Source organism: Notechis scutatus, chromosome Z (assembly GCF_049901735.1).
Source record: "Notechis scutatus isolate UNSWTSFEM ecotype Mainland chromosome Z, rNotScu1.2, whole genome shotgun sequence".
Classification (NCBI taxonomy): Eukaryota; Metazoa; Chordata; class Lepidosauria; order Squamata; family Elapidae; genus Notechis; species Notechis scutatus.
The window spans coordinates 123,412,241-123,424,740 of record NC_142025.1 but is presented as its reverse complement, the minus strand read 5'-3'; the positions used below and the strand labels follow the sequence as shown (position 1 = coordinate 123,424,740).

At 39.1% G+C, this 12,500-nt stretch overlaps 1 protein-coding gene across 1 annotated transcript in view; it reads left to right on the top strand.

Moving 5' to 3' along the window:
- The window catches only part of SRRT (serrate, RNA effector molecule), a 30,091-nt gene that overhangs the window by 1,154 nt on the left and 16,437 nt on the right, over positions 1-12,500 (top strand). Inside the window, 6 exon segments of the mRNA XM_087947419.1 lie at positions 1,162-1,174; positions 1,176-1,236; positions 1,239-1,290; positions 3,833-3,906; positions 3,909-3,978; positions 8,751-8,939. Coding sequence (XP_087803545.1) covers positions 1,162-1,174; positions 1,176-1,236; positions 1,239-1,290; positions 3,833-3,906; positions 3,909-3,978; positions 8,751-8,939 — 459 coding nt within the window.

Genomic DNA, 12,500 nt, shown 5'->3' with positions numbered 1-12,500 from the left:
TAGAAAATAGAACAGAATAAGAATAGAATAGAGAAGAGAAGAGAACAAATATTGGAACGAAGAATAGAGTAGAATAGAATAGAATAGAATAGAATAGAATAGAATAGAATAGAATAGAACAATAGAATAGAATGGAATGGAACTTTAGAATAGAGCATTAGAATAGAATAGAATAGAAAATAGAATACAATAGAATAGAAAATAGAAAAGAATAGAAAATAGAACAGAATAAATATTGGAATGAAGAATAGAATAGAATAGAAAATAGAACAGAATAAATATTGGAATGAAGAATAGAATAGAATAAGAATTAGAATAGAATAGAAAATAGTAGAGAATATAGAATAGAATAGTAATTAGAATAGCATAGAATAGAACATTAGAATAGAATAGAATAGAAAATAGAATACAATAGAATAGAAAATAGAAAAGAATAGAAAATAGAACAGAATAAATATTGGAATGAAGAATAGAATAGAATAGAAAATAGAACAGAATAAATATTGGAATGAAGAATAGAATAAGAATTAGAATAGAATAGAAAATAGTAGAGAATATAGAATAGAATAGTAATTAGAATAGCATAGAATAGAACATTAGAATAGAATAGAAAATAGTAGAGAATATAGAAGAGAATAGAAAAGAATAGAACAGTAGAATAGAATAGAAAATAGAATAGAATAGAAAATAGAACAGAATAAATATTGGAATGAAGAATAGAATAGAATATTAGAATAAGAATAGAATAGAAAATAGAATTTTGCCGTCCGAGGTGCCGTGACAATCAACTAAACGAAGCTTAAACGCAAGAAGCCCTCAAGTCGGTAGAAATGTACGCGGGGGTTTGCCAGCAAAATACGCCGAGGCCTTCCGTATCCCCTTCCGTCTGCGAAGATTGAAGCCGGTTGGTTTGGCATTTTGAATCCATCGGTCAACCGTCCTTTGTCCTGCCGGTTGCCAAAAGAAATAGGTAGCGGGGGCCAAACCCCGCTGTATTATTACTCCAGATGAGGGTTAGGGATGTTTGCTCCCCAATTAAAAAAACAAAACCGGGTCTGTCTGCACACTCTAACCTCCCCCCTGGAAATTCAAATGACTTTTAAGCAAGCCAATTTAAAATTAAAAAAACCAATCATTCTGAAAACCTTGCCTTCCGCCTAGGGAATGGGACCGCTGGCCGGGAGCGCCGTAGCCGAGGGGAATACCGGGATTACGACCGCAGCCGACGGGAACGCTTCTCCCGCCTCGTCACGAGCTGAGCCCGCCGCAGAAACGCATGAGACGGGACTGGTGGGTTTCCTCCGGCGTCGGCGTCTTCGGTGGTGGTGGTGGTGGGGGGGGCTAGGTTGGTTTCTTCTCTGGCCACGGTGGAGGAGGCCTGTACAAAGCGGGCCAAACGCCGTCACCACCGGATTGGGACCGTGCCCCCGAAAACGAGCCTTTCCACCGATTTTCCTGGCTACAACAAAGGAAGTTAAAAAAAAATTACACCGTTTCCCGAAAAAGACGACCTACCCTGAAAGTAAATCCTAGCTGGATTTTCTTCCCAGGTGCACCCAATTATAAGCCCTATCCCCCCCAAAATAAGCCCGAATCGAAGATCCCACTCACCCACTTGAATGCATACCCAGACAAAATGCTTATGAAGCACACTAAGAAATGTAGTATATTTCCCCGAAAATAAGACCTACCCTGAAAGTAAGTCCTAGCCTGGTTTTTTTATCCATCCAATATAAGACCTATACCCCAAAATAAGCCCCTAATGAAGATCCCCACCCACTAGAATGGATACAAAGACAACACGATGCTTACGAAGCCCTAAGAAATGTCGTATATTTCCCCTGAAAATACGACCTACCCTGAAAGTAAGTCCTAGCCTGGTTTTTTTATCCATGCATCCAATATAAGACCTATACCCCAAATAAGCCCTAATGAAGATCCCCACCCACTAGAATGGATACAAAGACAACACGATGCTTACGAAGCACTAAGAAATGTCGCCCGTTTCCCCTGAAAATACGACCTACCCTGAAAGTAAGGCCTAGCCTGGTTTTTTTATCCATGCATCCAATATAAGACCTATACCCCAAATAAGCCCTAATGAAGATCCCCACCCACTAGAATGGATACAAAGACAACACTATGCTTACGAAGCCCTAAGAAATGTCGCCCGTTCCCTGAAAATACGACCTACCCTGAAAGTAAGGCCTAGCCTGGTTTTTATCCATGCATCCAATATAAGACCTATACCCAAAATAAGCCCTAATGAAGATCCCCACCCACTAGAATGGATACAAAGACAACACAATGCTTACGAAGCCCTAAGAAATGTCGCTTCCCCTGAAAATATGACCTACCCTGAAAGTAAGTCCTAGCCTGATTTTTTTATCCATGCATCCAATATAAGACCTATACCCCAAAATAAGCCCTAATGAAGATCCCCACCCACTAGAATGGATACCCAGACAACACGATGCTTACGAAGCACACTAAGAAATGTAGTATATTTCCCCTGAAAATACGACCTACCCTGAAAGTAAGGCCTAGCCTGGTTTTTTTATCCATGCATCCAATATAAGACCTATACCCCAAATAAGCCCTAATGAAGATCCCCACCCACTAGAATGGATACCCAGACAACACAATGCTTATGAAGCCCTAAGAAATGTCGTATATTTCCCGAAAATACGACCTACCCTGAAAGTAAGTCCTAGCCTGGTTTTTTTATCCATGCATCCAATATAAGACCTATACCCAAAATAAGCCCTAATGAAGATCCCCACCCACTAGAATGGATACAAAGACAACACCATGCTTACGAAGCACTAAGAAATGTCGCACATTTTCCCCGAAAATACGACCTTACCCTGAAAGTTAACTCCTAGCTGGATTTTTTTTAAACACGTGCGCCCAATATAAGCCCTACCCCCCAAAATAAGCCCTAAGGAAGAACCCTCTGGATTGGATGGGCGAAAATTAAGCTAGGGTGAAGATGGGGTGTTGTGTGGAGCTGCCCTCCTACTTACCTTTGGACAGGTGGTCGCCGGGTCTCGCACTCACACACACACACACACACACCCCTGACCACCTGCCTGGCCGGCCCATTTCTTCGGCGCCCGGTGAGAGCTTCCCGAAGGCCTCTGGAGCGGAGAACCAAAGCTCTGGATCGATCCAGAGCTCCGTTCTCGGATGCAGAGGCCTTCGGGAAAAAGCGTGTGGCCGGCCGCAGAAGAAAGGACTTCCGGAAGGAGTCCGGGGGCCGACGTGCACAAGGGAGGTTAGGCGACGCGGACAAGTGAGGTTAGTCCACGGACGATGTCCCCAAAAATAAGACCTGGTGCCTTTTTTTTTTTTGGTGGCAAATATATATATATATATATATATATACATACACACACACACACACACACACACACACACACACATACATACATATATGTTTTCTGAGGTTCTCGGGTATTTGTATGTGGAATAACCAAAGATCCACACATATATATAATATATGAATGACAGGGTCTTATTTTGGGGAAAACACAGGTATTTGCAACTTAGGTAGACGTTGGTAATCTTCCCGTTAATATTTCAGATTTTCTATGTTTTAAAGTTTATTTTACCCCCGTGTCCCTTTGGACTGAAGTACGATGGGAATGTGCCCTACGATCAATAAATCAAGAATCGTTTGGGGGTTAGGGCGGGGTTTGGGGTCTGGTCTCTCCCTCCCCCAACACCACCCCCCACGCCCCCAGGGAGCTGAGCCTCCTGCTCTGGTGGGGTGGGGTGGGTTTAGCTGCCAGCCCGTCTCGCGACAGGATATCATGTCCTCTTCCTGCAGGGACGAGCACACCGCCGATCCCTATCACACGGGCTACGAGATGCCTTACAGCGGGGTCACCACCGGCCCGTCCCTACGGGCCCCCAGCCTTGGGCCCACCCGGAAATGCACGTGACGCAGCACCACATCCTCCCCATCCAAGCCAGGTAAGCGGCTTCTTGGGGGCCGTTCGCTCTGCCCGCGGTTACTTTTCCTCCATTGGACGGCCTTGTCTGTCTCTCTCTCTGTCTATATCCATCGATTTCAAGGAAAGATCTATCGGCATCTATCTCTGTTTCAAGAAAAGATCCATCCATCCATCCATCCAGTTCAAGAAAAGATCTGTCTGTCTGTCTGTCTCTATTTCAAAAGATCTATTTCAAGAAAAGATTTATCCATCCATCCATCTATATCAAGGAAAGATCTATCTATCTATCTATCTATCTATCTATCTATCTATCTATCTATCTATCTATCTATCTATCTATCATCTGTGTCTATTTCAAGAAAAGATCTCTCAATAAAAGATCTATATCAAGAAAAGATCTATCTGTCCATCCATCCATTTCAAGAAAAGATCTGTCTGTCTGTCTATTTCAATAAAAGATCTATCTCAAGAAAAGATCTATCCATCTATCCATCATCTATCTATATCATCTATATATCTCATCTATCATCTATCTATCATCTATATCTATCTATCTATCTATCTATCTATCTATCTATCTATCTATCTATCTATCTATCTATCTATGCATCTATCTATCTATCTATCTATCTATCTATCTATCATCTATCTATCTATCTATGCATCTATCTATCTATCTATCTATCTATCTATCTATCTATCCATCTATCTATCTATCTATCTATCTATCTATCTATCTATCTATGCATCTATCTATCTATCTATCTATCTATCTATCTATCTATCATCTATCATATCTATCTATCATCTATCTATCTATCTATCTATCTATCTATCTATCTATCTATCTATCTATCTATCTATGCATCTATCTTGTCTATCTATCTATCTATCTATCTATCTATCTATCTATCTATCTATCTATCTATCTATCTATCTATCTATCTATCATATGTCTATTTCAATAAAAGATCTATCTCAAGAAAAGAGATGTCTGTCTATCTATCTGTTCTGGTTTGTTCTGTTCTATTCTATTCTATTCTATTCTATTCTATTCTATTCTATTCTATTCTCTCCTTGTTCAGTTTCCATCCATTGTTCCTTGTCTCGCCTTCAGGTGCTTTAGAAAATAGCTTGACCCCTTCTATTCTATTCTTATTCTATTCCATATAGGCTATTCTATTCCATATATTCTATTCTATTCTTATTCTATTCCATATAGGCTATTCTATTCCATATATTCTATTCTATTCTTATTCTATTCCATATAGGCTATTCTATTCCATATATTCTATTCTATTCTTATTCTATTCTAATGTTCTGTTCTATTCTTATTCTATTCCATATAGTCTATTCTATTCTATTCCATATATTCTATTCTTATTCTATTCCATATATTTTATTTTATTCCATATATTCTATTCTTATTCTATTCTAATGTTCTGTTCTGTTCTATTCTATCTTTGTTCTGTTCTGTTCTATTCTTATTCTATTCCATATAGTCTATTCTATTCCATATATTCTATTCTATTCTTATTCTATTCCATATAGTCTATTCTATTCTATTCCATATATTCTATTCTTATTCTATTCCATATATTTTATTTTATTCCATATATTCTATTCTTATTCTATTCTAATGTTCTGTTCTGTTCTATTCTGATTCTATTTTTATTCTATTCTATTCTTATTCTATTCCATATAGTCTATCCTATTCCATATATTCTATTCTATTCTTATTCTATTCTAATGTTCTGTTCTGTTCTATTCTGATTCTATTTTTATTCTATTCTATTCTTATTCTATTCCATATAGTCTATTCTATTCCATATATTCTATTCTATTCTTATTCTATTCTAATGTGCTGTTCTGTTCTATTCTGATTCTATTTTTATTCTATTCTATTCTATTCTTATTCTATTCCATATATATCTATTCTATTCCATATATTCTATTCTTATTCTATTCCATATAGTCTATTCTATTCCATATATTCTATTCTATTCTTATTCTATTCTAATGTTCTGTTCTATTCTTATTCTATTTTTATTCTATTCTTATTCTATTCTAATGTTCTGTTCTATTCTATTCTACTCCATATATTTCATTCTATTCTATTCTTATTCTATTCTTATTCTATTCTATTTCATATAGTCTATTCTATTCTACTCCATATATTTTTTTCTTTTTATTTTTTATTTTTTATTTTATTTGTTTGTTTTGTCAATCGCTTACAAGACAATAGGTATGTATATACATAGTTATGAATACATGAAATGGGTACATATAAGAAAAATAAAAGAAACAATAGGACAGGGACGGTGGGCACGTTGGTGCACTTATACACGCCCCCTACAGACCTCTTAGGAAAGGGGTGAGGTCCATAGTAGACAGTCTAAGGTTAAAGTTTTTGGGGTTTTGGGGAAGAAACCACCGAGTCAGGTAGAGGATTCCAGACATTGACCCCTCTGTTGTTGCCGGAGTCGTATTTCCTGCCGTCAAATTTGGTGCGGTTTGGGTTTGAGTTTGACTTTGTATCTATTGCGTGCTTTTGTGTTGTTATGGTTGAAGCTGAAGTATTCATTGATAGGTAAGTCATTGCAATGTATACTTTTATATACTATACTTAGATCGGACCGAAGACGGCGTAATTCAAGGTTTTCTACGTCTAGAATTTCAAGTCCGGTGGTGGCATAAAGGTCTTCTGCAACGAGTAGAGGAGTGGAGAACTCTTCTCGTGAAATATTTCTGGACTTTTCTCCACCGTGCTAATATCCGATACGTAATGCGGGTTCCAGACCGACGAGCTGTATTCGAGTATTGGTCTGGCAAATGTTTTGTAGGCTCTAGTTAGTCATGTGATATTACCAGAGAAAAAACTACGTAGGATTAGGTTAACAACTCTTAATGCCCTTTTGGGCTATGTAGTTACAGTGGGCTCTAGCCCTTAGATCATTAGAAATGAGTTACTCCAAGGTCCTTGACGGAGTTTGGATCCTCAATAAAGTCTTGACTATTCCGCTTGTATTTTATTTTCTGATTATTATTTTTTTGGCCAATATGTAAGACAGAGCATTTATTTGTTGAGATGTGAAGTTGCCATTTGATTGACCGTTCTTGATACATAGTCGAGGTCTTTTTGGAGGGTAGCGGTATTGTCTGTGGTGTTGAGTAGCTTTACATCATCCGCGAAGAGGACACAGTTGCTCTTAATATGATCGCAGAGGTCACTTCTGGAGAGTAGGAAGAGAGTTGGTCCTAAAACACCGCCTTGGCGGACACCACTATTGACAGGTACAGAATTGGATGGGACGCTCCCAATGTTGACCATTGGTTGTCTGTTGGGCAGGGATGCTTCTGTCCAGTGACGCAGGTGTCCAGAGATACCGTAAGACGTTCGTTTTAGGAGTAGTTTGTCGCGTAGCCCTGAATCGAAGGCTTTGCGGAAGTCCGTGTCGATTGCGTCCCATTGCTTTGCCCTGATGCGAGTTGTGTCGTCCGTAGGTTTTTGCAGGGTAAGAGTTGCAGATTGCAGGATAGTTTTCCCCCGAAACCAAATTGTTTCTTGGAGAAAGGAGGTTGTTTGTCTCTATAAGTGGAGGAGGATGGATTGGTTACTAATGGATTCCATGACTTTACAGGTGACGCAGCATCAGGAGATTTTGGTCTGTAATTTTCAACTAGGCTGGGGTCTCCCTTTTTGAAGATGGGGATGACCGTGGGTTGTTATTCTTATTCTATTCTTATTCTATTCTAATGTTCTGTTCTATTCCATATATTCTATTCTATTCTATTCTATTCTGTTCTGTTCTATTCTTATTCTTATTCTATTCCAAAGAGTCTATTCTTATTCTATTCTAATGTTCTATTTTATTCTCATTCTATTTTTATTCTATTCTATTCTTATTCTATTCTATTCCATAGAGTCTATTCTTATTCTTATTCTATTCTATTCTAATGTTCTATTTTATTCTCATTCTATTTTCATTCTATTCGATTCTTATTCTATTCTATTCTATTCTTATTCTATTCTATTCCATAGTCTATTTTTTATTCTTATTCTATTCTAATGTTCTATTTTATTCTCATTCTATTTTTATTCTATTCGATTCTTATTCTATTCTATTCTATTCTATTCTATTCTATTCTATTCTATCCTGTTCTATTCTATTCTGTTCTATTCTGTTCTTATTCTATTCTATTCTTATTCTATTCTATTCCATAGTCTATTCTTATTCTATTCTAATGTTCTGTTCTATTTTATTCTCATTCTATTTTTATTCTATTCTATTCTTATTCTATTCTATTCTAATGTTCTGTTCTGTTCTATTCTATTCCATAGAGTCTATTTTATTCTTATTCTTATTCTATTCTTATTCTATTCTATTCCATAGAGTCTATTCTTATTCTATTCTAATGTTCTGTTCTATTTTATTCTCATTCTATTTTTATTCTATTCTATTCTATTCTTATTCTATTTTATTCTATTCTATTCTATTCCATAGAGTCTATTCTTATTCTATTCTAATGTTCTGTTCTATTTTATTCTCATTCTATTTTTATTCTATTCTATTCTATTCTATTCTATTCTATTCTATTCTATTCTATTCTATTCTATTCTATTCTAATGTTCTGTTCTATTCTATTCCATATATTCTATTCCATTCTTATTCTATTCTTATCCTTATCCTTATTCTAATGTTCTGTCCCGTTTTATTCTCATTCTATTTTTATTCTATTCGATTCTTATTTTTATTCTCCTTCTCCTTCCATTCCATTCTCCCCTTCCAGGTTGGGCAACATTGCCGAAGTGGACCTCGGCATCGCTCCGCCCGTCATGAAGAACTTCAAGGAGTTCCTCCTCTCCTTGGACGACTCGGTGGACGAGACGGAAGCCGTGAAGCGCTACAACGACTACAAGCTGGATTTCCGCCGCCAGCAGATGCAGAACTTCTTCCTGGCCCACAAGGAGGAGGAGTGGTAGGTCTTCCCGTAGGTTTGGTCCGCCCACCCTGGAGGTTGGAGGCACCAGTCGGTTCGAGGCGGTCAACTATCCAAAATTTATGTATATTTAAATAAAACAACAACCCACCCACACACACACAAACACACCTTTGTAAGAGCCATTGGCTCTTGTCACGCATGGGTTTGGCATTTCTGGGTTGAGACCCCCAAGTTGTTGGCTTCTCGGGTTCCTTAACTTGGGCAGCCAACATCCGAGACTGCATGAAAGCTGGAAATATTTGGGGGGGTTGGAAACCATCAGAGGCCAAGACAGGTGGAGGGAAGAAGCCATGAGAGGCCAAGACAGGTGGAGGGAAGAAGCCATGAGAGGCCAAGACAGGTGGAGGGAAGAAGCCATGAGAGGCCAAGACAGGTGGAGGGAAGAAGCCATGAGAGGCCAAGACAGGTGGAGGGAAGAAGCCATGAGAGGCCAAGACAGGTGGAGGGAAGAAGCCATGAGAGGCCAAGACAGGTGGAGGGAAGAAGCCATGAGAGGCCAAGACAGGTGGAGGGAAGAAGCCATGAGAGGCCAAGACAGGTGGAGGGAAGAAGCCATCAGAGGCCAAGACAGGTGGAGGGAAGAAGCCATGAGAGGCCAAGACAGGTGGAGGGAAGAAGCCATGAGAGGCCAAGACAGGTGGAGGGAAGAAGCCATGAGAGGCCAAGACAGGTGGAGGGAAGAAGCCATGAGAGGCCAAGACAGGTGGAGGGAAGAAGCCATCAGAGGCCAAGACAGGTGGAGGGAAGAAGCCATGAGAGGCCAAGACAGGTGGAGGGAAGAAGCCATGAGAGGCCAAGACAGGTGGAGGGAAGAAGCCATGAGAGGCCAAGACAGGTGGAGGGAAGAAGCCATCAGAGGCCAAGACAGGTGGAGGGAAGAAGCCATGAGAGGCCAAGACAGGTGGAGGGAAGAAGCCATGAGAGGCCAAGACAGGTGGAGGGAAGAAGCCATCAGAGGCCAAGACAGGTGGAGGGAAGAAGCCATGAGAGGCCAAGACAGGTGGAGGGAAGAAGCCATGAGAGGCCAAGACAGGTGGAGGAAGAAGCCATGAGAGGCCAAGACAGGTGGAGGGAAGAAGCCATGAGAGGCCAAGACAGGTGGAGGGAAGAAGCCATGAGAGGCCAAGACAGGTGGAGGGAAGAAGCCATGAGAGGCCAAGACAGGTGGAGGGAAGAAGCCATGAGAGGCCAAGACAGGTGGAGGGAAGAAGCCATGAGAGGCCAAGACAGGTGGAGGGAAGAAGCCATGAGAGGCCAAGACAGGTGGAGGGAAGAAGCCATGAGAGGCCAAGACAGGTGGAGGGAAGAAGCCATGAGAGGCCAAGACAGGTGGAGGGAAGAAGCCATGAGAGGCCAAGACAGGTGGAGGGAAGAAGCCATGAGAGGCCAAGACAGGTGGAGGGAAGAAGCCATGAGAGGCCAAGACAGGTGGAGGGAAGAAGCCATGAGAGGCCAAGACAGGTGGAGGGAAGAAGCCATCAGAGGCCAAGACAGGTGGAGGGAAGAAGCCATGAGAGGCCAAGACAGGTGGAGGGAAGAAGCCATGAGAGGCCAAGACAGGTGGAGGGAAGAAGCCATGAGAGGCCAAGACAGGTGGAGGGAAGAAGCCATGAGAGGCCAAGACAGGTGGAGGGAAGAAGCCATGAGAGGCCAAGACAGGTGGAGGGAAGAAGCCATGAGAGGCCAAGACAGGTGGAGGGAAGAAGGGCCCAGGGACCCCCCTTCCCATGAGAGAGAAAGCAAAGGGTCGAGGGGCTAGACAGTCTTCTCCTTCCTGACCTTGGACAACTTTCAAAAGTTTCAGGTTCACCAAGAACACTTTCAATAGATTAGACTAGAGTAGAGTAGAGTAGACGACTTTATTGGCCAAGTGTGATTGGACACCCAAGGGATTTGTCTTGGTGTAAAACCTCTCAGTGTCCATCAAAGAAAAGAGACATTAAGAATCAAGAATCATGACGTACAACACTTAATCATAATAGTCACAGGGTACAATCAGCAATCTAATATTCATCTAATCCATTTTAATTGATAAAATAAATAGAATAGAATAGAATCCTTTATTGGCCAAGTGTGATTGGACACCCAAGGGATTTGTCTTGGTGTAAAACCTCTCAGTGTACATAAATGAAAAGAGACATTAAGAATCAAGAATCATGACGTACAACACTTAATAATAATAGTCACAGGGTACAATAAGCAATCTAATATTCATCTAATCCATTTTAATTAGTTTTATTTTCTAACCACTGATCAAATAAATAGAATAGAATAGAATCCTTTATTGGCCAAGTGTGATTGGACACCCAAGGGATTTGTCTTGGTGTAAAACCTCTCAGTGTACATAAATGAAAAGATACATTGGTTAAGAATCAAGCATCATAACATGCAACACTTAATAATAATAGTCACAGGGTACAATCAGCAATCTAATATTCATCTAATCCATTTTAATTTGTTTTATTTTCCAACCACTGATAAAATAAAATAAATAGAATAGAATAGAATAGAATAGAATAGAATAGAATATTAGAATAGAAATAGAATAGAATAGAATCAGGAAAGAATAGAATCAGGAAAGAATAGAATAGAATAGAATAGAATAGAATAGAATAGAATACTTTATTGGCCAAGTGTGATTGGACACCCAAGGGATTTGTCTTGGTGTAAAACCTCTCAGTGTCCATAAATGAAAAGAGACATTGGTTCAGAATCAAGAATCATGACGTACAACACTTAATAATAATAGTCACAGGGTACAATCAGCAATCTAATATTCATCTGATCCATTTTAATTGATAAAATAAATAGAATAGAATAGAATCCTTTATTGGCCAAGTGTGATTGGACACCCAAGGAATTCGTCTTGGTGTAAAACCTCTCAATATACATAAATGAAAAGAGACATTCGTTAAGAATCAAGAATCATAACATGCAACACTTAATAATAATAGTCACAGGGTACAATCAGCAATCTAATATTCATCTAATCCATTTTAATTAGTTTTATTTTCTAACCATTGATAAAATGAATAGAGTAGAGTAGAATAGAATAGAATAGAATAGAATACTTTATTGGACAAGTGTGATTGGACACCCAAGGGATTTGTCTTGGTGTAAATACTCTCAGTATACATAAATGAAAAGATATATTCGTTAAGAATCAAGAATCATAACGTACAACACTTAATAATAATAGTCACAGGGTACAATCAGCAATCTAATATTCATCTGATCCATTTTAATTGATAAAATAAATAGAATAGAATAGAATCCTTTATTGGCCAAGTGTGATTGGACACCCAAGGGATTTGTCTTGGTGTAAAACCTCTCAATATACATAAATGAAAAGAGACATTCGTTAAGAATCAAGAATCATAACATGCAACACTTAATAATAATAGTCACAGGGTACAATCAGCAATCTAATATTCATCTAATCCATTTTAATTAGTTTTATTTTCTAACCATTGATAAAATGAATAGAGTAGAGTAGAGTAGAATAGAATAGAATAGAATAGAATAGAATAGAATAGA